At 42.3% G+C, this 25,651-nt stretch overlaps 1 protein-coding gene and 1 long non-coding RNA gene across 2 annotated transcripts in view; both read left to right on the forward strand.

Moving 5' to 3' along the window:
- Positions 1-25,651, forward strand: part of LOC309636613 — a 657,692-nt gene that overhangs the window by 144,494 nt on the left and 487,547 nt on the right. The gene's annotated exons all lie outside the window — the stretch shown is intronic.
- BARHL2 (BarH like homeobox 2) lies at positions 295-5,278 on the forward strand. Its single transcript, XM_082424373.1, has 2 exons — positions 295-2,263; positions 4,045-5,278. Exons 1-2 carry the CDS (start codon positions 1,893-1,895, stop codon positions 4,355-4,357), a joined length of 684 nt encoding a protein of 227 aa, XP_082280499.1. The 5' UTR covers positions 295-1,892; the 3' UTR covers positions 4,358-5,278.

The raw sequence follows: 25,651 nt of genomic DNA on the forward strand, positions 1-25,651 counted from the left end.
AACCGCCGCCGCCGCAGCCACCCGCCCAGCAGCTGGGCTCGGCCGCCTCGGTCCCCAGGACTTCCACCTCTTCTTTTTTAATTAAGGACATCTTGGGCGACAGCAAACCTCTGGCGGCGTGTGCACCGTACAGCACCAGCGTCTCCTCTCCCCACCACACCCCGAAGCAGGAGAGCAACGCAGCACACGAGAGCTTCAGGCCAAAGCTCGAGCAGGAGGACAGCAAAACCAAACTCGACAAGCGGGAAGAGTCCCAGAGCGACATCAAATGCCACGGTGAGTCGCGCCGCCTCGGCTCCCTCAGCTGTCTAGCTTCTCACTCCTCTTGCTTCCTTGTCTCCCCTTCTGTCTCCCGCGTATCTCTGCTGGGATTCGAAGGCGATTCTCAGCTTCTAAGGCGATAGCGCCACGGTCAAAAACTGCAAGCGGGAGGGAGGCCTGCGCGTGCGATTTGGGGACTGGTCCCAAGTTCTGTTTATTGTTACATTTCTACCTCCCAGCCCTCACCGCCATCCAGCTCCTTTCTTTGTTTTACTTCATTTTAATTTATTAGGAAGGGGGCAGAGGCGGAGGGTATCTGACGGGAAATACTTTAGTATTTCGTAGTGCCTAGGGGTGTGATCACAACGTGGTGCTTATTTTTTAATGCAAATCATTCCATTCTTCCTACACACCGTATTTTCTAAACACCGGAATGGGAATTATCAGATTTAGCGAAGGGAAAAATTCCGAGCCGATTAACAGGGAATCTTTTTTAAAAAAATTATTAGATCGTGATTAATATAGGGAAGGCCACACGGTAAAAAATTATAATTAGTGTTTCAATTTAAAAAAATACCCTTCCTATCCCATGGCGCTAACTGAATATCTGTATTTCAGTAAGAGTTTTGGCCCCTTACAAGTAAATTGGGAGGTAGCATTTATGAAAGTAAAATTTTATCGAATTGAATATCTATTTCTGTAAAATCAGAAGATGGCAATGGAATTGTCCTTCAACTCCCTTTTTTCACTTTCTCCCCAGAGAATTTCATAAGTGTTCTGGTCTTTGCATGGCAAAAGAGTTTTAACATACGAGGAGAATTCTCTTTTTTCCCTTTACTGAAAGCTTATTATTATTATTAATCTTTGTCATCTCTGGGAAGGATGTGTGCTGACTGTCTGGAAGGTAGGATATTGCCTCTTCATTTTACTATTGTATCATTAGCATAATAGTGCCCAAAACAGATGTACAGTCTGGTCTGGCGATTTTTTGTGCACCAACCTCCCCAGTGGGTCAATTAGAGAGATTATGGTTCTTCCTGCAGGGAAGATCAAGGAGCGCAGCAAAAACGGGTACAAACAGAGGGATTGACATATCGATTTCCCAGCATTTCAGTAAAAAACCAAAGTTGACAAATAGAATCCGGAAATCTCTGGGCTGTCACCTGGATGGGCTCAGTGATTTTGAGCTGAACGCAGTGTCTGGGAGACATTCTTTCTGAAGCTTTAAGAGACCTGATGCAAGCAGCTGCAGAGAGCTTGATCCAACATTTCCCAAGTGCATCTGAAAAAAGGAAAACAAATGCCTATAACTTTTAGTAAACAAGAAAAGTAAAATGAAAAAAGTGCCCCCTTCTCAAAAAAAAAAAAAGTTGAAAGACCTTTTAAAAACTAACAAATAAGAAAATACGAAGTCAGAGTGAAAACAGTAATGGAAAGGGACAGGGTCTCCCCTCAGTCAAGGAAACAATTAAGAAAAGGACCCTTATCATAAAGTATTTTTTTTTCTCTTTCATTTCCAAAGACGGGAAGATCCAGCACTCTTTTGGAACCCTCTTAGGAGCTCTGCACAAGGCTCCACACTCCCTAGCCAGCAGTTGGTCCTCTTCCTCCATACTGGCTAAGGTCCAAGTATGTTTATAAGGAAGGTGACAGAGTATAGTTCCCCCCACCCCCAGACCAGCAGCTGGCTTGGGAATGTGGAAGTGTGTGCTGGGAGGACACTCCATCCTTCCCCATTCCGGGCTACCTTACGGCCATGTCTGGGTTTCTATGTAGGAACAAAGGAGGAAGGAGACCGGGAGATTACGAGTAGCCGAGAGAGTCCCCCTGTGAGAGCCAAAAAGCCTCGCAAAGCCAGGACGGCTTTCTCCGACCACCAACTCAATCAACTGGAGCGTAGCTTTGAGCGACAGAAGTACCTGAGTGTGCAGGACCGCATGGACCTGGCAGCTGCGCTCAATCTCACTGACACCCAGGTCAAGACCTGGTACCAGAACCGCAGGTAAGGGAGGCTGTGTGGGAGAGCAAAGGCGTCTGGCCATCCAGGTCAAGACTACTACACCAATCTTCTTCCCTCCTGGCCCCGGAGACACTAAGGACTCAGAGGGCCCTGAGCTGGCAGTCGGGGGCTTTCTGGCTGGAGGAGGGATTAGCCACACCTCCAAGGTGAAAGGAATCGTTGGGTAGCTGGAGTTTGGAGAATTTTGCACTTCTAAGTGTCCTTAACATATGCTAGCTTCTCCCTCAAACATGAGTGGCTGAAATTTACCCCATTTTGCCCCCAAATCAATCAAGCCACACCTTTTCAAACTGAGACATCGGTGTAGGAGACACTCACGCCCATACAACCTGTGCCTTGTACCCTTTTGGGCCTGCCCCAGGATGGTTCCAAATATCTATAGCCGGTCACACAGTCTGGCTGTATCCATCCTGGAAGAGCTGATCCACTGGCTTCAGCTTAAAAGTCCTTGCTTGGCCTGTGAGGCAGTCGGGAGAGGTAGAGTTGGCAGCCGGTCAGGCATCTAGACTGAGGGTCTGTCCCCTATTGTGGCCACCTCAGAGCCCTCCAGGAACCACGGCTTCCCTTGAAAGGAAATTAGGAAAGGGGCTGACAGTACTTGTAGGCCCCTGAACTGCAGTGTGAACCCAAACTGTGCAGTCTGGGGCCAAGGTTATGCTGAGTTTCCAAGCCTGACGGTTGTCTCCCTTGTCTCGATTTTCTCTCCCCCTCCTTTTCTCTCATTTGTGTTCTAATCGTCCATAAGTGTGGTTGGAAATGCCCATCCAGTTGTCATCTTTACCATAATTTTCTGTCTCATTACATACGGTTTCAGCCACCCTAATTCTGTCGGAAAACATTAGTGTCATTTGTAGCCAATTTAAAATGGGCGACATGTTTATTAATTTGGCTGGAGCTGCTGGGTATGGAGGGCCCACCAGCCCTGCGTTCCGTCAGGAGGCATCTGAGCAAAGGCCTGCTGCCTTTTCTTCCTAGTGGGGTGCGGTGGGGGAGGGAGGAGACCGAGAAGAGCTGATCACAGGTTTTAACTGTTACTCTCTCTCAGAGGAGAAAAGATCCTGAAATGCATTTTTCCCCTCCTGGAATGGCCCCGAGGTACTGTCCCCAAGGGAGAGTCCTCCCTCAAACGAATTCCGTTTTGAAACCCTTGTCACCTTCCTGGCTCTTAAACACCCCCCCCCCCCAACACCTTCCATAAGGTCCTGTCAGGCTGGTGAGAGGGATGTGTCTCCACAGCCCTGGGGACCAAGAGGGCCAGGGGTCCAAGGCCCAGGAGTCTCTGTGTCCCTTTGTTTACGGTTTCTTCTCACTCGGCCTGGAGGAAAGGGGGAGGGGCAGAGAGCAGACACTTTGGGATTTCTGGGGAGCCACTTGGGGAAGGCAATTAGAGGAGGAGGGAGAAGACTGCCTATAGAAAAAGTGGTCTCCGTTGGCCTCCAGGAAAGTTTCAGGAAGTAGCCAAACAATAAGGGGGGGCAGCAGCAGAGCAAAAAGTCAGGAAAAGGTAGCAAAGATTGGAGAATTTTATTTATGAATGTCTCAGACATTGATGGCATCGTTTGGGAAATTGACTTGGATTTGGGTGATTCTGGGAGGGAGAGGGTGGGATAGGGGGCCAGGAGGTGTGCTTCATTCCTGGTTCTCAGTGCTAAGTCTTCCTGTGCTCCCCGAGGAAGAGAAGGCAGGTGAGGGGGGAGAACGGGCCTTGGTGCCTGGGCAGTGCCCACAGCTGCGGGGTGCACGCACGCCTGCTTTTATTTCAGGACCAAGTGGAAGCGGCAGACTGCGGTGGGCCTGGAGCTGCTGGCCGAGGCAGGGAATTACTCGGCCCTGCAGAGGATGTTTCCGTCGCCTTATTTCTACCACCCAAGCTTGCTGGGCAGCATGGACAGTACTACCGCCGCGGCGGCCGCCGCAGCCATGTACAGCAGCATGTACCGGACTCCTCCTGCGCCCCATCCCCAGCTGCAGCGGCCCCTGGTGCCCCGAGTGCTCATCCACGGCCTGGGGCCTGGGGGACAGCCGGCCCTCAATCCCCTGTCCAACCCCATCCCAGGCACCCCGCATCCACGGTGAAGAGCAAGTCACTGTCCCTCCCTGTCCCCTCCCCGACCCGGACAGCTGCCCCTCCTCTCCCGGCACCAGGCTGTCCGGCCTCCCTTGCAGCCACCTGGGAAGCAAAGAAGTAAGAGAGGAAGACACTCACCAGCGGGTGGAGGGGGGGGCCCAAAGAGGAGCCAGCCCTCCACTCTCCATCTCCCCACCCCCAGAGACAGGGCTGGAAAGCTCCCGCACAGCAGTGTGACTGGCAAAAACGCCGACTCCACACAAAGTGCGACCAGTAAGTGAAAACATCAACAAAAACAAAACCTCAAGTTCTTTTTAAAAAATGACTTTAGGGACAAGCAGGAGGGAGGGAGGGGGGTGGGGTAAGGAGGGAAGAAAGAAGGGCACGGAGAGGAAACCACACAGGCAGAGAGAATTGTAGATGAACAGCCTCAAATTCTGAGGCAGAGGGCGTTGCCGTGAACATTCCGTCTGCCCCAGAGAAAAGAGGAGGGTAACTGAGAACTTTGCACTGATTTCTCATGACCTTTTTTCTTTTGGAAAAGTGGCATGCTCCATAATATGAAAAAAAATGTACATTTGAAAGACTGAGTGATAAGTGATATATCATATTTATTATATGTTGTCCAAAAAAGAGTCACTTATATACATTAGTAAAACATGATTTTTCTTTTCATGTCTTTTTGATTCAGTAAAATAAATGCTTAGACAAAAATATAGATTTTTTTGTGATTGAAAATTACAGAAATAAAGTTTATCTTTTTTTAACAAGCGATGAAATCCAAGGGAGCTGATTTTACTGAAGCAGAATGTACTATGATGAAATGTGTCACTTGGTTTAGGAAAACAAAATCCCTTCTGGAATATTAGGAATTTACAAAATCTGTAAAGATGTTGGGCTGACTTGTATAAAAACAGCTCCATTTTTCACGGTGGCCTCTTCCGAGCCGTTATTCAATATGTGTGAACTTCTTTCTTTTTAAGTGGATGATTTCAGAGCAGTTCGTGAGGCCGCAGGAGAAAATCTGCGCTTGTCGGCTGTTGGTGCTCGCCAAATAGGCGGCCAACTTTCCCTGCTGTCCCGGCCTGCCTGGCAGCCCCAACCGAACCGGGTCTGTCCGCCCCTCCTCCTTCTCCTCGGGCTCCTCCTGGGGCGGTGAGGGTCCGGAGCGCTAGGCAGCGGAGACGCCGGCAGGGGCTGGGCTGCGGGCGGGCGGACATGCGGGCCTCGCAGCTGTTCTGCAGCCCACGGCCGGGCGTCCGCGCGGCAGGACAGCCTGCAAGCAGGAGGCTGCAGGGCGCGCAATTAGGGTTCCCGGGGGGACTCGAGAGGCCTAGCTAACAAACCCTGGTCGTGCTTTGATCCTGGCCTTCTCATTCCCCAGCGGGCATCCAACCCTTAGCCCCGAGCCGAGTGTCTTGTCCTAGTGAGTTGGCTGTGCTGGGATGTCTGGAGCGGAATGCAACTCTGGCCGAGACAGGTGTGCCAGGCTTTTTATCCGCGTCCCTGGATCTTTTGGGACCGCAAAATGAGAGGCCCTGCCCAGAGGGTAGTGGAGGCTGGCTCCCTGCTTTGGGAGTGTGTGTGAGTGTGTGAGAATGAGTGTGTACGTATTCGTAGCACCTCGGCCAGAGCCGGACCTCAGCCGCAGCCCCCCCTCCCCCACTAGCTCCCAAGAGGCTCAGCACTCCCGACTAGTGAGGAAGAACTGGAGGGGGTGGGTGTACATTTCCGGGGCTTCTCCCACCTTCCCCAGCCCCAAGGTCACTTCTCAAATAGTCAGAGAGTTGGATCCCCGTTGTCTGGGTATCCTTACATCTCTATCTTCACTTCTGCCCTAGTACATAGTCAAAGGATTAAGACCTGCAGCTAAAACACATCCAGACCAGTTTTCCAACTTTCTCTGATGTTTGAATCTTAGTACAGTTATAAAAACATTTAAAACAATGTGGAGTGCTGTGGGAGTGTGTGTTGGGGAGGAGAGGGAAGGAAGAAGGAAAGAAAGGTGAAATCCAGGAGGAAATTGCCTCCGGCGCCTTGATCAGACCTGGGCTAATTAGGGAGTGGTTTGCAGATTTCTCTCCAGCTCATCAATTTGCTTTAAAAGTGGTCTTGGTCTTGTTTGATTCTAACAAAAGTGTTTGGACTGGCCCTTCTCATTTTCTTCCCGCTGCGCTGGGACAAACTCAAACAGCTGGGCTGGGCTGGAAGCTGGGCGCCACTGTGTCCAGTGGGAATGCCCATTGCCTGGGTACTCAGCAGACTCTCCTTGCTCTGTCTTAGCTGCTGTTGGGTTTTACAATCACGCTTAAATAGTTCACAAATGGTCTGCCTAGGCCTAAAAAGGCACTTTCCAAGGTTTGGGGGTGCTACAGCTTCTCGATGCAGTGGCCCCAGGGCTGGTCATCTTCCGGGGGGAAAAAGGGGGACCTGGGAATTCACTGGAGCTCACACATTCTAAGTTCCCTACAAAGAATGACCTCAAGTCCAGTTGGGAAATGCACATAAACAAACCTTCAAATACAAACCAGGCCATAGCACCCATCTGCTACCAGCAGCCCGCCAGCAGCTTGCCAGCCACTCTGCTGAGGAGCCTGCCAGCTACCCCTTCACTCTCAAGGCCAAACTTGGACTCCATAGGTGGACAATGAAGGGGGAAGCACTATGTCTACGGAGACCAAGGTTTCTTAATTAACCTCATATTCCACTGCTGCTAGCAATTAGGTTTGATCCACCAGAGTCCTCCCAAATGTGCTTTCGCTTCAAAGTCATGTTTTCTTTCACCCCCTAAACCATGCAGCGGAAAGTGTCAATTCCCCTTCTACAGTTGTGTTGGTTACTTCCTGTTGCATAGAAGTTGGCAAAAGGAGTGTGTGTGTGTGTGTGTGTGTGGTGTCGGGACTGTTGTCCCAGGAAGAAAGTTGAGTGCTGGATTCCTTCTTTTCATTCTTTTCTTTCTGCAGCAGTACCACCTCAGCAGGTGCTCTTCTATTCAAACATCCCCAAACTATTCCTTACGAGTCAAACGCAAACATAGTCCTTTCCCTCAGAAGGGGTCCTTCAGTCCAGTGCCTGCCCAACAAAGTAACGGTGTTGGCTAAAAGGTGAGGAGTGCAACACCAGGTTTTCCAAAAAGCAAGGAACAGGATAATAGACAAAGGTCTTTTCACAAGGGAGATCCAGAGTTAGTTATGGAGGCTCAGAAGTCTGTTGGCCCTGGGAGCTGCACTTCTTTTCTTTTTCCCACCTTCAGCTGGTGTTGGAAGGGCACTCCACGGCTAACTCCATTTGGATCGCTCCTTTGATTAAGCTGGGGACTGGCAAAACAGGGATTTTCGGGGGGCATTCTTTGCTTGCTACAGAAACACAGGAGAACAAACGTGTTTCAGAGAGATGTTTAGACACTCACAAAGGCCCCTTACATTTGCTCTCCTCAAGATCAGCTCTGCGACTCCAGCAAACCTAGCACAAATCTGTAGTGAGTATGGAGTAAGAAGTTAACTCCCCAACTAGCAGCCAGGTATTCTCGCCCAAGCCAGCAATTTTCAATGAATTGCAAAGTTATGATTGCTGCTTGCTTCCATGCCTCCAGCAAATATACCTACCACCTTGTAACAGTTTATTTTTGCTCCCCCTGCCCTTAAAATGAAAGTCCACATGACGGCAAATTAGACAGCTGATTTCCTCTGTTGCAAATAAAACCGTTTACCCTCAGACCAAGACTTCCGTCCTCCCTCCCTCCCTGCCATCTGACTCCTGCCTAGGCAGCCCTTTCCCAGGAGTCTGCCAAATCCCACCTCCCCTCTTTAAACAGGCGGCTTGTGAGTGGTTTGTTTTGTTATATTTTTAACTTTCTAAAAATATTTGGAAAAGCTCTCCCCAGGGCTAGGGAAACTTTAGTCCCTATTAAGCCACGTGGTTACAAAAATATACTGGAAGAGAGCTGCTAAGTTTTCTAAAAAGCCAGGCATGACTTGAAGTCAACATGCTTGGGAAGAGACTGACTTTTCACCACTGGTGGGCATGATCAGGGGCAGAGCTGAGCCTCCTAGGGAATTGATGTTTCCTCCTCAGCATTGAATTCTTGGTGTGGGAAAGCTGGTTTGTCGGGTGTCTTGGCTGTTGGCTAGAAAATTAGGCAGAAGGGCGAGCGGGGGCTTCTCCAGGATTTACTCCATGAACCCTGGAACAACGCCTCTAGACTTCTTGAGTCTCCCACTAGGTCTTTGTCCAGTCCCCACTTCTTGGCCAGTTCCAGCCTTCCTCTCTACCCATGCCTCTTTCCCTGAAGTTGGGGCCTGTGTGCCCCTCCCTTCTTCTGGCAGGATGAACACCCCCAGGGCTTAGTAGGGCTAAGTGTGTGGGGTAAGGGTTGCGTGCATTCAGAGAGAGGGAGGTATCACTGGCCTTTCGCATTGGAAAATCAGGTCAGCTGTCTCAGGGAGATGAGATGACCCAGAAGGGACTTTTTTCCTCCCCTTCTTCCGGCTGAATTTTGAAGGCCTCTGTCAGTCTGAGTGTTGCTGAGTGGACGGTCTCAGCCAACCTCGCATTCTCAGTTTCTCTGCTCTCTGTCTCTCCTTTTGTCTCCCCTCGGGCCTCCCTCTCCCGTTTCTCTCTCCTAGCACCACAGACAGCTCCCAGGGCGCGTGGGGGAGCGGAGTCCCGGAGGCTGGAGGGTTCCCTGCAAAGCCTAGGCGACCGCAGGGGGCGCACCGGGGAAGGGTCGGCGGCGCCCGCGGGGGAGGTCCGCGAAGTGATTACAAAGCGCCCTCCCCGGCGGCGCTTCCTGATTAGCTCTAAGTCCAAACAGGGTCACATTCCAAAGAACAAAATCTTCAATCAATAAAGTAATTCAGAAACCAAAAGATCTCGGGGTAAGTAGTGCTCAGTGACAGATCAACTCTAAACCGTCCCTATTTAATAAGTTCTTAGTGGAAGCCGACTGGGAAGGAGAGGGGCCTCAGTTCTGCTGCTTCGAAGCCCTTGCGTCGCGGCCGCAGCGAAGTCGCCAGTGGAACCGCTCTCAATGGCATTTTTTACTTTCTCCGCTCGCGCAGCCCCGACCCTGCTCTGCGAACCGCCGCCTCGGCCGATGGAAGCCCAGGAGAAGCGCTCCCGAGACGGCCGCCCTGCAGGTCGGGTTGAGCCGAGGCCCTGATCTCCACTGCTTTTTCCATCTCGCGTCTCCTCTCCGCCGGTTTGGGACTCTCCCAGCTTCCGCTACGATCTGGTCCAGGACCCTCAGGAGCTCCACTGAAAAAGGAGGACCTTCGCGAGCCCGAGAATGAACTTGATGTACGATAGAAGGGCTTTGTCACTTTGTGGAGCTGATGGATTTCCGCCCCCACCCACCCCTATATCTGGCCGCCTGGATTCTTTAGTGAACAAGCCCTAGATGGGGGATCCTCCCTCCCACTCCCAGCAATTCTCACACACGTTGCAGCCCGCGGTTTGCTTCGCGATTCCCACGCCCCAATGCAGCGCGTCGGCTCCGCGCTGGGTCTCCCACGGTATGCGCCCTAGCCGGGCCTCCGCGGTCCTCCTGCCCCACCCCCAACCCGGGACAGCCCCGCCGCCCCAAGTTCCCGCTCCCCGTTACAGACGGTGTTTCAGGGAGAAATGCGTGCGTCAGGACAGGGACCGTATAGACCAGGGACAGGAATCCAAATACCTTCACGAACGGTGCTTGGGCAGGGCCTACAGTGCAAGGGTCCCCTGTTCTCACATCTCAGTGGGCTCGGGAGGGAATATAAAGCGTTCTCCTATGAAGATGATAAAATAACGGTTGCCCAGGTAGAAGCTCATATCTGTATTGCCCTTCATACTCCCCCTTCCCCAGCCCTCCCCAAGGCCTCAAGGCTGCAAATGAATGCCTCCTTCAGGTTTTCCCTCAGTTCTTGGAAGCCAGCTCCTCGTTGTTGATTATCCCCACTTCCTCAACTGCCTCTCTGGCTCTCCTCTTCCTCTTTCCCTTTAGAGTTGGAGGAATGGAAATGCTAAGTGGAATTTAGATGCTGACAGAGACTTTTAGCGGCAGCGTGGATTACCCATATTTGAAAGTCAGGCACCACTGGGGAGACCCTAGTGCCTCCAGGGGCTGGAGAAAAAGGTTTTCCAAGGTGTGCATGGTTATGTGAAATGGGAGAAAAAGTTTTCTATGGAGTAATGTGTATTTATACTACCGCCTAAGGCGAGAGCAATTAGGCAGTGGTGGTGTATTGTTTCCCCACTCCTATGCCACAAAATTAGAATGCCCGTTATGGACAGTCTACATTCTAAAGCCAATTGGCTGATAGAGTGTTAGGAAAAGGATATGGAAGTCGGTGCTACTCACTTCCTACTGTAGGGAAGTTAAACTACTTGGTATAGTTTCCAGTTGTGGGGGTCTTCCAAGTGAAAAGACCATAGTAGGTCTCTTTCTCACTAGGCCATTTTCCGGTTGAGTGAACTGCTAGGAAATGATTTTCTAGTGATCTAATACGAAGATTTTGATTTTTCCTAATACCTTTCATTTGAGGAAATAGGCATGTCATAATTTCTGAAAGATGCAAGTAAGGATCTGATTGTCCAACTTCCTCTTGCACCAACTCTTAGTCTCCCCCCTCTCCGCTCCCCCTCCCCCCAACCCGGGGCATCTGCAGACCTATGAGCAGGGAAGTTCTAGCCCAGATATTAACAGAGACAGAGATGTCCATTGGAAGTAGGGTGTATCAGAGCCACAATCACTTAAAAACATCAAATTATTATTCATCTGCCCATTTCCCACAAACGTTCTACTGATAGAAGCTTACCAAGTCGTTTCCGTTAGATTAAGAGGATTTCAAAGGGACACCTACTTCCTCACCAGCCTTGACTGAACACACTATGGCATTACATTATACATGCTCGTATGCGAATAAATGCATAATTGTCACATAATCATTCATCGTTATGCATCAATCGATTGGTCCAGAAAATCACATAAAACACAAATGGATAAGTGTGGCCATGGGGTGATTCATCTTGTCTTTCTTCTTTTTTGGATTGCTTTTGAAATTTCTGGCAATCCATATTTTGGATTCCCTTATGAACTTCTCTAGATGTACGTTGCAGCGCATCTCCCAGAGCCTGGTCTTTGCAGTGGAAACAACTCCACCCTTTCCTGTCACGTGGCAAACTTTGACCCGCCCACCTCAGCCGTGCCCAATCAGAGCGCAGGAACGAAAGCGACCTTGTCGCCGCTGGCGGAACTTTGGCTTCCTCCGCCTACTCTTCGTTCCTCTCGGGGCAGGTTTTTCCCAGGCTTGCTGGTCGCAGAGACCAGGCGCGAACTTTTATTACCCTTTTCCTTTACCCCTCTCTTGTTACCAGTTTGGGTTAAAACCCTTTGTCTCTGAAGGTGCCTAAGGGGTGACATTCTGCAGCTCCCCGTGCTTCTCGTAGCCTATTTATCCTTGCGGAAGGCACCATTATTTTCACATGCCCAAAGTCCTCCCACGAAGGTATTTATTACAGTAAAATTTGATTCGAATTTGTATAAACATGAAGATGTTTCCGCTTTCTTTAGTAAAGCGATAATGACTGCTTTCATTTCAGGAAATGGTAATAGGTATGGTGGCCCGGGATCTGTTGAGAAGCCTCAGGTGAGTGAATTCAATAGAGGGAAGCTCTGGCCTCTGAAGACTTTTAAGGCCTTGGGCCACAGAATCTGTTCTGCTCTCCATTCCCGCCTTGCTTTTATCCTCCTGACTTTTGTTATTTTATATGTCTGGGATGTTTAGGTGATGGGCCAAGCGTTTCTCTTGAGGGATGTCAATGCTGAAAAGTTGAATTAAGCTTGTAAATGTGTTGGATCTTACTCTTAATTAATAATTTGGAACAGGATTTAAAAAAACCCCAACTATTCAAGACACTGCTTATTAACAGCAGTGCTGTATATGTCGGTGACATTTCAGGAAGGATCTCCTTTATTTGGTAACATGTTTTACAGGCTTTTCTTTTCCTTCCATGAATGATCTAGTCCCTTAGGGGAACATGATTCTTGGTTCTGCCCAGAAATTTGGCAAAAGGATATTTTCCAACACCCATGTTAGTAAGTAATTGGATTTTAAACAGAACTGATCTTGATCCAAACTCAGGATTGGAAGGAATCTCTAAGGTCATCTAGCGTAATACCTATTCTAAACTTTAGTTTTGTTTTTTTTTTACAGCATATTTGATTCGTGTTTTTTATTTTTTCTTTCAATCCCTGTTCCCCGTTTCCATTTTTTTCTGTAAAGATAGAGAGGGGGAAGGCTAGAGATGCTACAGTATTACAGCTTTTCCAGATGATTCTTGTCTTTCAATTTTAATGGAGTTAAATTTATGTGATCAAATCCTACTACACACACAAAAAAACATGCTTTTTGTAAAATCTAATAAAATAACTTTTCTATTGTAAAAGTAATGCATACTCACTGTGGAAAAATTTTTAAATACTGAAAAGAGAAGAAAAAAATTCATTTTCTATCACTCAAAGAAAACCACTGCTAATATTTGATCTATTGTTTCTAGATTTTTGCTGTGAATTTTTGTATAATTTTGATCATATTTCATCTGGGATATCATTTATGCTTTTGGTACAACTGTTTTTCTGTATTATTTAAAACGCTTTGTAAGTATAATATTCAATACATAAGATTCTCTCCCATAAATGTATCATAATCGAGTCAACCATTCTTTCATCACTGGACGTTTAAATTGTTTTCCGTAATTTGAGATGAATAATGCTTCAATGAGCGTGAAAGCAAGATTCTGGAGAGAGGATTCTAGATGTTATTTGGTGTATCACTTTATTATTTATCTTGACTAGGGCAGTGGAAGCAATGAAAGAACAAGATGACCAGCTCAAGAGGAGATACAAATTACTGACCAAAGGTAGTCGTTTCAGTGAATAGTGCAAGTTAAGCCTCAGTAAATTGAGAGCTATGTGAGCCCGTATATGCTGTGGTGAAGTAAGCTAAGAACACCACTTACAAATTTTTTATGTGTATTTTAAACTTCCCTGACTTTGAATATGAATTTGGCAGCCTCCTCACCAGAGAAGGAGACTTGCCTGACTAAAGAAGGGGGAAGAAGGTTAGGTCTCTTCTGATTTAGTTTGGTAGCATGTTGCTTGCCTAGTTTGCCCTACTGTTTTCTGTGCTCCAACTATTCTGTGGGTAAATAGAAGGCTTTTGCTTCTAGGACTGTCAATCTGGCACCTTTCATCAGAACTAAATTCAGGTTAAATTAAAAAAAAAACCAAACAAACCCATAACCCACAAAGAAATTTGAGGGAGGGGGTGGGGAGTTGAGGAAAAGAATTAAATAGGAATAGTCTGCCCTTTCATTTACATGACACACATTAACCGTAACATAGAAGTTCCAAGAGAACTGTCCTGTTCTCTTGTCTCCAGGAGCCCATGTAGGGCGCTTTAATTGCCACATTTTCAAACTGATATAATGGTGGGGATGTCTTAGTAATTACCTTAATGAGATAACACCTTTCCTTCCCTCAACCTACTCATTATCACGCCTCTTGTTCAAATTTCAACTACAAAGAACTATACTTGTAAAAAAAAAAAAAAACTCGGAAATGTATTGTTCCAGGTCTCATACCCTTAAAATAATCACATTGCACATCTCTTAAAAATATGAAAGACATAGTACACATAGGCAATTCAAATATGTTAAAGGAAAGGCTTGAGATAAGTAAACTAAACATCTGGGTGCCCTTTAATTATTCTTGGTTGGATTCTTTATCTTGACCTATAGTGATGCTAAGGTGCCAAAGTGATGAATTTTAAGATGTTGGGCTGTGAAGACGTGCAGCTGCAACACTGATGGATTTAGGAAGGGATGGTAACAAGGTTAGCTGCATGTGAAGTGTGAATTGAGATTTTTGCAAAGAGACTGTGATTGCAGATGGGCATAATGTTGTACCCTTGCATGAAATCTTGCTATTATTGTATAATGGTCAGACAGAGTGTGAAATGACTTATTACTTTTCTTTTATTGTTTAATGAAGTTGGTTAGAGTAGCAGTACTACTGCTAGTCAGTAGTAGTGAAGCACACACACAAAACTATATAACAGGTGCTGACATATTAAATATTTATTTAGTTTTGACTTTTTTCCCCTAATTTTCATGAATATCCGTATGCAAACAGAAGCATCTCTTCATCTATATAGACAAATTTGCACTGATTTGTGTATCTGTGCATACCCTTATTATCCTGCATAAATATCTATACGAGTCCCTGATGCATGTAAAATATTTCAATATCCAAGGAAATTTCATAGCACTTTTAAATGTTTAAAAATGCTGTAATGCTTTGAGGCTGATTTCTGCATGGAATTCTGATTTGAAAACTCTTTTTGGATTTATATGGATAACGTTGAAATAGCTTATTATGGTGACTAGAAATGCTTTATGGAACAAAACATAATAAAAACCCATTATGAGGCATAATCTTTAACATAGTTTGAGTTACAGGAAAGATCAAATCATAGTTCTTCTGTCTTGTATTTTAGAGTACACATCTTTCATTATATCACAGAGCCCATAAAATAAATTTCTTTATTTTCCAATATCAGCATCACAAAAGGATAATACCTTAGGCTTTACGAGTCAGAGGGAAATAATGCTATGATGTTAAAAACAAAACAAACAAAACCCCCTCTCCCTCTATAGTCAGTCTTCTGGCTCCAGATGCTTGTGTTAGAAACACTAATAAATGTTTGGTTTTAGAGATTAGGGATTTCATTCATTATAGAATGCTTTTTTTATATGGTCTGTAAGATTCATAATCATTCTTTATGCATTGGTTTGATACTCTTGATATGAATAATGTGTTTAGAAAAGATACAAAAATATGTCTTTAATATTGATATATCCCCTTATATTGAAAATTTAACATTTTAAAAGAAAGTTTAAATTTGTTTGCGTATTTCATATTGTTGTATAGTTAGGCCCTGATATAATGAAAATTCTTGTTCTGTGTTTGGAATATACTGAGAGTCAAATGATGTTCTTCAAAGCAACACAGATCAGCCTTTAGAAACAAACTTAGAACAGTTGGCCCAGAAAAATAATGTTTAGTCTTCTCCCTCAGCAACAAATTTATTGACCCTTTCCCCCACTTTTCTTTGGCTCAACTTGCTGCATAGGCCGAAAGAATTCTATGACTGTGTAGTTCCTCATCAGTCAAAAGGTAGAATGACTTATGTATATTAAGATGAAATCTAGAAATATGTATCATACTTTTTTCATTTCCTTTTTTTTTTTTTTTGATAAATGTTATCTTTCACTAGGAGCTTCTTAGAGTGACTTAGTCTAAGACTGTAGTGGAGTGAAAGTTAAAGTTTCTCAAGATGGCTCTAAGAGTATATGTAGTGTAGGGCACTATGCAGAGAGCAGATTTCTGAAGGACTTGAATTTGTGAGGTATCTTAACTCCATATGTTTGTGATATCAGTTTTAGGAAAGACATACACTCTCACTGCTTACCTGGTGACTTAGCCATATCTATAGAAAACTTGACTTTTGGCTTTTGGCAACTGTAATTAGTGACCTTCTTTATTCTATATTGAATAAGTGCTGTGATTGGCTTACAGTCTACTGAGATCAGCCCTTCAATAACTATATGAAAGTGAATCTGTATAAGAGAATCCATTTTCTGTTACATGGGTGGCAGTCTGATCTACTACCTTATGAATTTCAGGTTTTTTAAAAATTAGCTCAGCTGCATCTGTTGCAGTTAACAGTGACAGCATTTTAGGAATCCCCTACAACTTAACACCAGTGTTGTAAAACTGTGACTACTTCCTCACTAAGAAAACTTTTCAGTTTACCATGAACACACAGTCTGCACATAAACATTTATATCAACTAGTTTTTCAGCCAGTAGCTTTACTCTTGAGGTTTCCTTCCTAATCTCATTCTAAAATGAGAGACATTGGTCTTTATGTTTGAAAATACTTAATGGCAGTTTTCTTTAGCAAGATGAAAAATGTTTCTTGTGGATTGGTCAGGGAATGATGAAAAGAAACAAAGTTTCCTTATTAAAGAAAGTGTCATGACATCTTTTTCTTTCTAAATACTTGTTTCTTAAATTCTGGATTGTTATCAAGAACATTAATCCGTGTATACTTTCTGATTGTAACTAGTGAATTCACATCTAAAATTATCCTCAGTATGTGTTATATATGTCTTTTTGTCCCCAATCCCTAGATCAGTGCCTAGTGTAAAGTTAACATGATTGAATGTGGACTCATTGATTAATTAAAAACAGCGTATGCAAGTGATGTTTGCAAGTTGATATATATTTCTTGATGGGAAGAACCATGTCTGATCTTTCATTGTATTTCAAGTACCTGGCAAAAAAATGTGAGACTCCTAAGGGTATAGTGAATATTTGTTACCATTATTAACGATGGTGGTGATATGGTACAAATTTTTTTAAAATCTAATTTTAATTTTCAGTTGGTTTTCGGCTAACATCTTGTAGATGGTAATGAGAAGAATAGCACGTGGTAAAATTGTGCTAGTTATGTAACATAGTTTGTTCTTGACTTAATTGCACTACCAGCCTACTTTTTAATTAAACTCATTCATTTTTCATAGCTCTGAATTAGTCATGTGACTCACTAGACTTGTTGTTGTTGATTTGTAGTAAGTAGAGAAATGCACGGAACACTCTTTTTCTAATTCTTTTCTAAAAATGAGCCTCTTTAATAGGGATAGGAGTGAAGGCCGATGTTAGGAATTCACTCCACTTTCCACTGGATCCTATATTCTAAATTGTACTGGTGAGTAAATTCAGTCAGCTAGATAAGCTAAGAAAAGGAATAGAAATTCCTTTAGCTTATTAGCAATATTCTTAACAGGGTAATGACAACTGGGAAAATAAATTGAGTTGGCAATTTAATAGGTATAATTCAAAGAGTAAATAGAAGCAGCTAAATTTCATGGTTAATAGTAGTACTACTGAAACAAGGCGCCTGGAAGACACTGTTAATGAAAACAGTGACTTTCAAAATGAAGCTACATTTAGCAACTATTTTTCACCAGAAGTATTTGGCATGATGTTTGGGTTCAAAATTACTATTCTGTATTGCTTAATGCATTGTTAACTGGAATCTGCAATGTGTGTGGCAGGAGAAGAGAGAAAACAGATGCTTTTTCCTGAAGAAAGCTCACATCCAGACTCTCTTTGTATTTTACCACATCCGTACTTTAAGAGGCTTGGAGAACAAAAGCATACCAATGGAGAAAAATCTGTGAAGTCTTGTCAGGTATTATTTATGTATTATTATTTTGTTGGAAAAGATGTGAAAATACGAAGAATTGGAAAACAGAACAGCTAAGTTATAATGAATCACATCTCAGAAAAACACACAAGGGAATACAAATGTAATGACAACACATTTTCATTATTCTAAAAACAAATTCTGTCTGATAGTTAAACCCTATTAATTGGGCATTTTAGATACTTACCAAAGGAGTAAGACTATAATAAGTAGCCTTCCCTTCCAAGGGATAAAATAGAACTAGTATCATTTTATTTGGTGGTCTTCTGGTTCTCTTAAGCTACATATTTTATTGAAAGAGTAGAGAGTATGTGGAAATAATATATTAATATATTTCATATGGGGGACTTCCGATTTCCTAGATTCTTTTGGTACCAAGGTATTTGAGGAAAAATTGAAGAAACAAAGTAGGAACCATAGAGACATGATAACTCTCCCCAGTGTACTACAATGATTCATAATTCACAAGAGAACAAGGCTCAAGTGGATCATACTTTTTATGGTACAAATGGGATTAATATTGTACTTCATAGATACGACATGTTTATAACAAAGAAGACCACATTTCAACTTCCTCCTACTGTAGTAAGGCTTAGGAAGAACATTAGAATTATTTTTTAAGCTTCTAGATTAAAAAAAAATAAAGACCAATGGTTATTACTGCCCAAAGGCGGAGATAATTTTAGAATTATTTTAGCTCTTAGGGCTCTAAAATCTATTCACACTGGGTAGCATTGCTATGATTCATATTTATTGTTTGTGAGGCATTGAAATGTGTGATCACCTTTTCAACATAGAAATTGTCTTGCTGGCATATAAACATCAAGACAGCCCCTTTTCTAAGTTATAATGCCAGGAATGAAGCAGATTCTAAACGATTTATTTGCAAGTACATTCTAGATACCTCTGTGAGAGATATATACTTCTAAAACCATTGTGAAATTGTTAATTTTGGACTGTGAGTGTGCGTGGCTAGATAGATTATAGCATGAATACACGAGTGGCACTTGAGACAGTTTTCAGAGTCATTCTACCACTTTCCATTCTGTATGTCAGTGCCTTCCTTTGTTTTCTTTAATTTTTTTCTTCTTTCCTCCCACTTCTACTTTCTTCTTTTATCCATTATACCTCTGTTTAGTACTTTAACCATCCTTATATGTATGATATTTGATTATTTGCCTATAATCAAATTTTCTCCTTAGACTATAAGCCTTTTGAGGACATATAATATACATTTAAAAATTTTCCCCAGTACCTATCAGAGATGCTCAATAAATATTTATTGAGCTCCCACAAGCTAATATTTTTTTTTTTCTTAAATTTTTAATTTATTTTTGGCTGCATTGGGTCTTCGTTGCTGCACGTGGGCTTTCTCTAGTTGCGGCGAGCAGGGGCTACTCTTTGTTGTGGTGCACGGGCTTCTCATTGCGGTGGCTTCTCTTGTTGCAGAGCACAGGCTCTAGGCACGCAGGCTTCAGTAGTTGTGGCACATGGGCTCAGTAGTTGTGGCTCTTGGGCTCTAGAACACAGGCTCAGTAGTTGTGGCACACAGGCTTAATTGCTCCACGGCATGTGGGATTTTCCCGGACCAGGGATCAAACCTGTGTCCTCTGCATTGGTAGGCGGATTCTTAACCACTGTGCCACCAGGGAAGTCTCGCTAATATTCTTTTCAAACAAATTTTATTTATTTTATTTTTTTAAATTTATTTTTTATTGAAGTATAGTTGATTTACAATATTGTGTTAGTTTCTGGTGTACAGCAAAGTGATTCAGTTATATATATATTTTTTCCATTAACATTTATTATAAGATATTAAATATAGTGCTTCCCTGGTGGCGCAGTGGTTAAGAATCCGCCTGCCAGTGCAGGGGGACACGAGTTCGAGCCCTGGTCCGGGAAGATCTCACATGACGCGGAGCAACTAAGCCCGTGCGCCACAACTACTGAGCCTGTGCTCTACAGCCCACGAGCCACAACTACTGAGCCTGCATGCCACAACTACTGAAGTCCATGCACCACAACTACTGAAGCCTGTGCCCCTAGAGCCCATGCTCTGCAACAAGAGAAGTCGCCGCAATGAGAAGCCTGCACACTGCAACGAAGAGTAGCCCCCGCTCTCTGCAACTAGAGAAAGCCTGCGCGCAGCAATGAGGACCCAACACAGCCAAAAATAAATAAATAAATAAATAAAAAGATATTAAATATAGTTCCCTGTGCTATACAGTAGGACCTTATTGTTTATCCATTGTATGTGTAATAGTTTGCATCTGCTAATCCCAAACTCCCAATCCATCCCTCCCCCAGGCCCCCATCCCACTTGGCAACCACAAGTCTGTTCTCTATGTCTGTGAATCTGTTTCTGTTTCGTAATTAAGTTCATTTGTGTCATATTTTAGATTCCACATATAAGTGATATCATATGGTATTTGTCCTTTTCTTTCTGACTTACTTCACTTTGTATGATAATCTCTAGTTTTATCCATGTTGCTGCAAATGGCATTATTTCCTTCTTTTTTATGGCTGAGTAATATTACATTATGTGTATATATGTATGTGTATGTATGTGTGTATATATATATATATATATATATATACACCACATCTTCTTTATCCATTCATCTGTCGATGGACATTTAGGTTGCTTCCATGTCTTGGCTATTGTAAACAGTGTGCAATGAACAACGGAGTGAATATATCTTTTCAAATTATAGTTCTGTCCACATATATGCCCAGGAGTGGGATTCACAATCTAATATTCTTACCTTGCAAGTTATGTAGGAGGCTGTCAGGATTATTAAACTCTAGAATAGGGATTTTTTCTTTTCTAGTGTCTGCGTATATAAATTTAAATTTCTAATTCATTTAATTTAGACATTGTATTTAAGGATACTTGGTTTGGGTTGTCAACACAGTATTATGTGTATAATATTCAATGTTTGGCAGGTCGGGGTCTTCTGTACAGCTTCTTATTTACCAAATGGAGATTGTGGTTTGTGATTATTTTCTCCAAAACATAAGGCTGGAGATTAACCTTTTATTTCTTTTCTGTAGCAGCCAAGGACTGGAATATAGGGTCTTAGGGGAATTGGAGCTGTGATATCATATGAGCCAGCTCTTTTCTTAAAAAGAAAAGTAGAGAGAGAGAAAGATATTCTCCCATTCATAGGCTTTGGGAAAGTTTAATTAAACTTATTGGTGAAATGTCTTAAGAAATGTAAGAGTTAGCATTCACCAACTATTTTGACTTTTCTGATATTATGAAGTCATTTTTGATATTTATTAAAATGTTCTCTTGGCTCCCAGTTATTTTTCGTTTAGCTACTTTGAAAGGATGATTGCAGAAGTTTGGTAGATGAATATTAAAATGTGCCTGATTTCCTTATATCTTCTGCTGGGGTTCTGTCCAGCATTTCTCTGCAATGCCAAATGACCAGGGAGTCCTGGCAAAGAGAGTCTTCAGGCTTTGGCAATAGAAGATGGGCCTACATTTTCTCAACTGCCCAAATATTTTGTGACTTTCAGTCTCAGCAGGCATCCCCTTCTCTTCCATAGCAACAGTGAATTTTGGGGATTACTGTGGTGGTTTTTTTTTCCCTCCTACCTCTGTGGGAAAATATCACTATTTCTAAGCTGGGATAAATCAGGTCACTGGCTGGAATTCAGTATGGCCCTGTTAGATCTGTTTCTAGAGGGTAGAGTTTGATACAGTACTCAAAGGTAGGCCTTCTTTTGGGAGCCTAGGGAAAAACATAATCAAATTAAATATAATGTCAAGCTCTACCTGTATTTTCTTTTCTGGTTGTGGGGTGTGTTAAAAATGCAATTTCCCTTTAAGAAATAACACAGCTATAAGTAATATGCCAAGAACTAATCATCAATTTTAAGGTCACTTCCATAGAAGACTCTTTTATTAAACCAAAAATTTACAATGGATAATGATCAGATACCTAAATGATATAAAACTGCTCTTTCAGAGGACTTCCCTAAAAGCATTTTATGGTACATGGATTGTTTTACTGTGATCATTCCCAGTGATTGGTACAAACCTTTGCCAATGAATGACAAATTTACATACACATCATGTCAGCCAGCAATATTTTGCAGCTTTAATTGCTTTAGCTTCAGGCATTCCATGTCAAAATAGAGTGTTTAATGTCCTGCAAGTTGTTCTGTTTCTTTGCAACGTTAAATTATTCTGTAATTTGCCTGTTTTCTTTCTAATGCATTGTCCATTAAGTCCATTAGTAATTTATAATATAAAACATATGATACAACCTTAAATAGCTCGTACAGCTTCTTTTTTAGAAGTTCTGGGTGTGTGTCAAGAAGACCAGAAAACCTGAAGTGCATTTGCGTAAAGTGTTTACCCCTACCTTATATCTCAGTTAAAGAGATCCTCTTTTATGTTGCTAAACTTTAGTGTTAATGTGAACCATACTGTTTACACTAACATGTATATATGTAATATTACCCTAATTTTTAATTTTAGATAAAAATAACACTTTTACTTAAAAAAACTCCAAGTAGACAATATAGAATCCATTAAAAGGAAAAGGATAGTATTCTGTGTAGTCAACTATATTTTAATGATAAACTTGATTTTATTCAGTAACGTCTAAGAGAAAGAATGAGAGGAGAAAAAGTTTTTTATGCCCATTTAGTTAAGCCAATTTCAACAAAGATGTACCAATACAGAAACACAGTCTTTGATATGTCTTTGGTTGTTATAGGTTTGAAATAATATTGAAAAGATAATCTTTATTTAGTTTACACTATATCTGTTATCATTTTTAACTGTTAGGATTTTACCTTCTGTCCATTTGTAAAGAATGACTCTTGTTTAGTAACTATTTCTGATGTGGTACTGCTATGAACATGTATATTGTGTTTGGGTATTAAGATTAAATAATTTACATAAATGTGTAAAAGCCAAAGAATGTCAAACAACTGCCCTTCTCTATGAATAGTGCCATGTTCAAAGATAGCCTATTCTTTAGTTATATAATATATGATAATTTAAAATAAGATTCAAATGAATAATAATAATAACATATTCCTCAGTATATGGTAAATGTCTCTCTTTTCAAGGTAGTATTAGAGTTATCAAAGAACAAAATGGATTTATCTTTTATGCTTTTGAATGCTCTTATTTGCAAAGATGGAAAGTTTTATTTAAAACATTAAAAATGAAAATTCATATTTTCATGCTATAGACTTACCTTTAATGTTGTCCCCCTCCTCTGCCTTCCTCTGGTCATAAGGGTGTTTCTTTGATTATTATATTTACTGTTGAGTTCCCAGAGTGTCCTTGGATAAGTTTACCTATAATTTCGTTAGTGAGTCTTTGTGATCCTTAAAACAGGTTCAAACAATTCCATAATTGGTGTCCTAAGAACTTTGGAGCACTGGAGGGAATTCTAGTCCAATCTGTTACCTAACAATATATTCAAGACTTTTTAATACCTTTGAACTCATAGAGAAAAGTGTATTGTCTGATTAAATCATCTCTAGAGATAGTTAACCGAAGGTTGATATCATCTCTTGATAGTTCCTCATATGGAAGAACACTTTACACTTCAGTGGATTTTGTGAATCAACCATAATACTTACTGGGGAACTTTTAATATGATATATAATGACATTATATTTGGAGTATTTGAGCTCCATGAGAAGGCTTGCCTCAATTGGCTTTAACTTTAATATTTCAGTTTCTGGAGGAGTATTTTTAAGGGAAGGTTGATACGGGTGTATATATCAAGATGGTAGGATTTTTCTTCCTTTATAACCTAATTGATCACTTATCAATAAGACACATTTTTTTTTTTAAGTTGGTTTTTTATAGCTACATTATTTATTTATTTATTTATTTATTATTTTTTTTAGCTGTGTTGGGTCTTCGTTTCATGCGAGGGCTTTCTCTAGTTGCGGCAAGCGGGGGCCACTCTTCATCGTGGTGCAGGGACCACTCTTCATCGCGGTGTGCGGGCCTCTCACTATCGCGGCCCCTCCCGTTGCGGGGCACAGGCTCCAGACGCGCAGGCTCAGCAGTTGTGGCTCACGGGCCCAGTTGCTCCGCGGCATGTGGGATCTTCCCAGACCAGGGCTCGAACCTGTGTCCCCTGCATTAGCAGGCAGATTCTCAACCACTGCGCCACCAGGGAAGCCCGATTTTTTTTTTTTTTTAAGTCAAGAGGGTTAAAAGAGAATACGTGAGTAGAAAACTATAGGTGAGCTGTACCTGGATTTGGTGGGTTCAAATTCTATTCCATGACTTAGAATGTGAAGCGAGGAACCTGTATCTACCTTGACCTTTGAAGCTCTGAATAAACTGGCAGTTACAAGCATTTTCAACTTCATGTTTCTTGAACTGCCTGGAATAAATTCAGAAGAGATAGAATATACTTTTAACAAACAGTAAGAACTCCTTCACTGCATTAGAAAAGGGCGTATTTGAATTATCAAGGAAATTAGGGGTATTGGCAATAACATATATCTTCTTTCATTTCTCTGCTTATTCAATTTCTGATGGAAACTATGGCCAGAAAATTTTATGAAGCCATGTTGAGATAAACGTGGCCTAACAATTCTAGGGGGAAAATCCCTACCCTTTGCTGATTTCCAGAATGTCCATAGTAATTAGAACAGTCCTGCACCAAGAAAGGAGAAAGCTGTGTAAATAAAAATCAGTTATTCTCCTGCCTGCTTCCCCAGGCCTGTGCCTTTTTTTCTTGCTATCTTTTTGGAATCCTAAGGAATACCTTGATACTCCATCACATGCCTAGGGTGGGGAGGGCACAGAAAAGGTGAGGAGAGGGGTGCTTGTGGCTACATTGCTGTATTGAATTTAATTTTTCATTGATAATTAGACTCTGAAAGCCTCCTGATATTTTTGACCAGCAGGAAACAAAAGCCCACTGATTGACTCAGGAGATGGGTGGGAGCGGCCCCTGCTGTGCTCACACAGCAGCTCCACAAAGACTGAAAACAAGAGCTGTGGCAAATTGGATCACCATGCAAGTTCCAACTGGCCCATTGTGTACAAGTAGTAAATTGGGAGCTGATATTTCTGAGAACTATTTATTAGCAGAGCTTGGTGTTTTACTCCCTCCCTCCCCCGCCCTCCTCCACCCTGTCCTTATTTATTTATTTATTTATTTGTTTTTTAGCAAACCGCTTTTTGTCAGGTTAGATGAGCAATCTAAAGCACTTACAAAAAATTCAGGTAATTATCCAAAGGGTTGTCCAGCCTAGAAATGTACTGATTATATGTAGCAAATGAACACAAAAATTTTCAGCTAATCTTAGCAGGCATTTATGTGCTGTAATTGTACAAAAGGCGAATAGGTGGCATTTACAAGAGTTTCCTGAAATGCAAAAAAATTTTAAAAAATTTTAAAATTCAGTCTTATTGCTGCATGTATTATTAAGATTTTTAAATGGTGATGTCTCGGTGACAGCTTCTGGTGGAGTGATCAGTTCTAACCATTTAGTACAAAAAAGGTGTGAAAATACTAGCCTGTGACCAGTTAGCAGAAATTGTAGTTGTACAAGCCTAGACCTGCATGTCTTACAGAAGAATTGATAACTCTGGAGTTTTTTCAATTTGAGTAATGCAGAGAGGGAAAAATGGAGTCCGTTTCATTAGTTGCTTATGAATGTTCCATCTCTGAGAGTTTTAACTTTTGGTGAGTTGGGAATATGGTTTATTATTATTGCTACTACCAAGTTCATAGGGAAAATGTATACAGAAGCTTATGTAACTGTAAAAATTAAAGTTTATATTAATCTTTCACAAAAAGGCTTTTGAGATAATGCCAATTCATTTTATGGATAGCTATTCATTTGATCTTTTACAGACACTTCCACATATGATACATTTTTGTTTCTGTGCTCTTCCGCTTTCATCCAGTGTATAAATTAATTCTATGTCTAATGAACTGATTTGGTGAGAAGAGCTCAGACTAACATGGTTATATACTGGTGCTCC

Source organism: Balaenoptera physalus (genome assembly GCF_965194825.1).
Source record: "Balaenoptera physalus genome assembly, chromosome: 1".
NCBI classification, from domain to species: domain Eukaryota; kingdom Metazoa; phylum Chordata; class Mammalia; order Artiodactyla; family Balaenopteridae; genus Balaenoptera; species Balaenoptera physalus.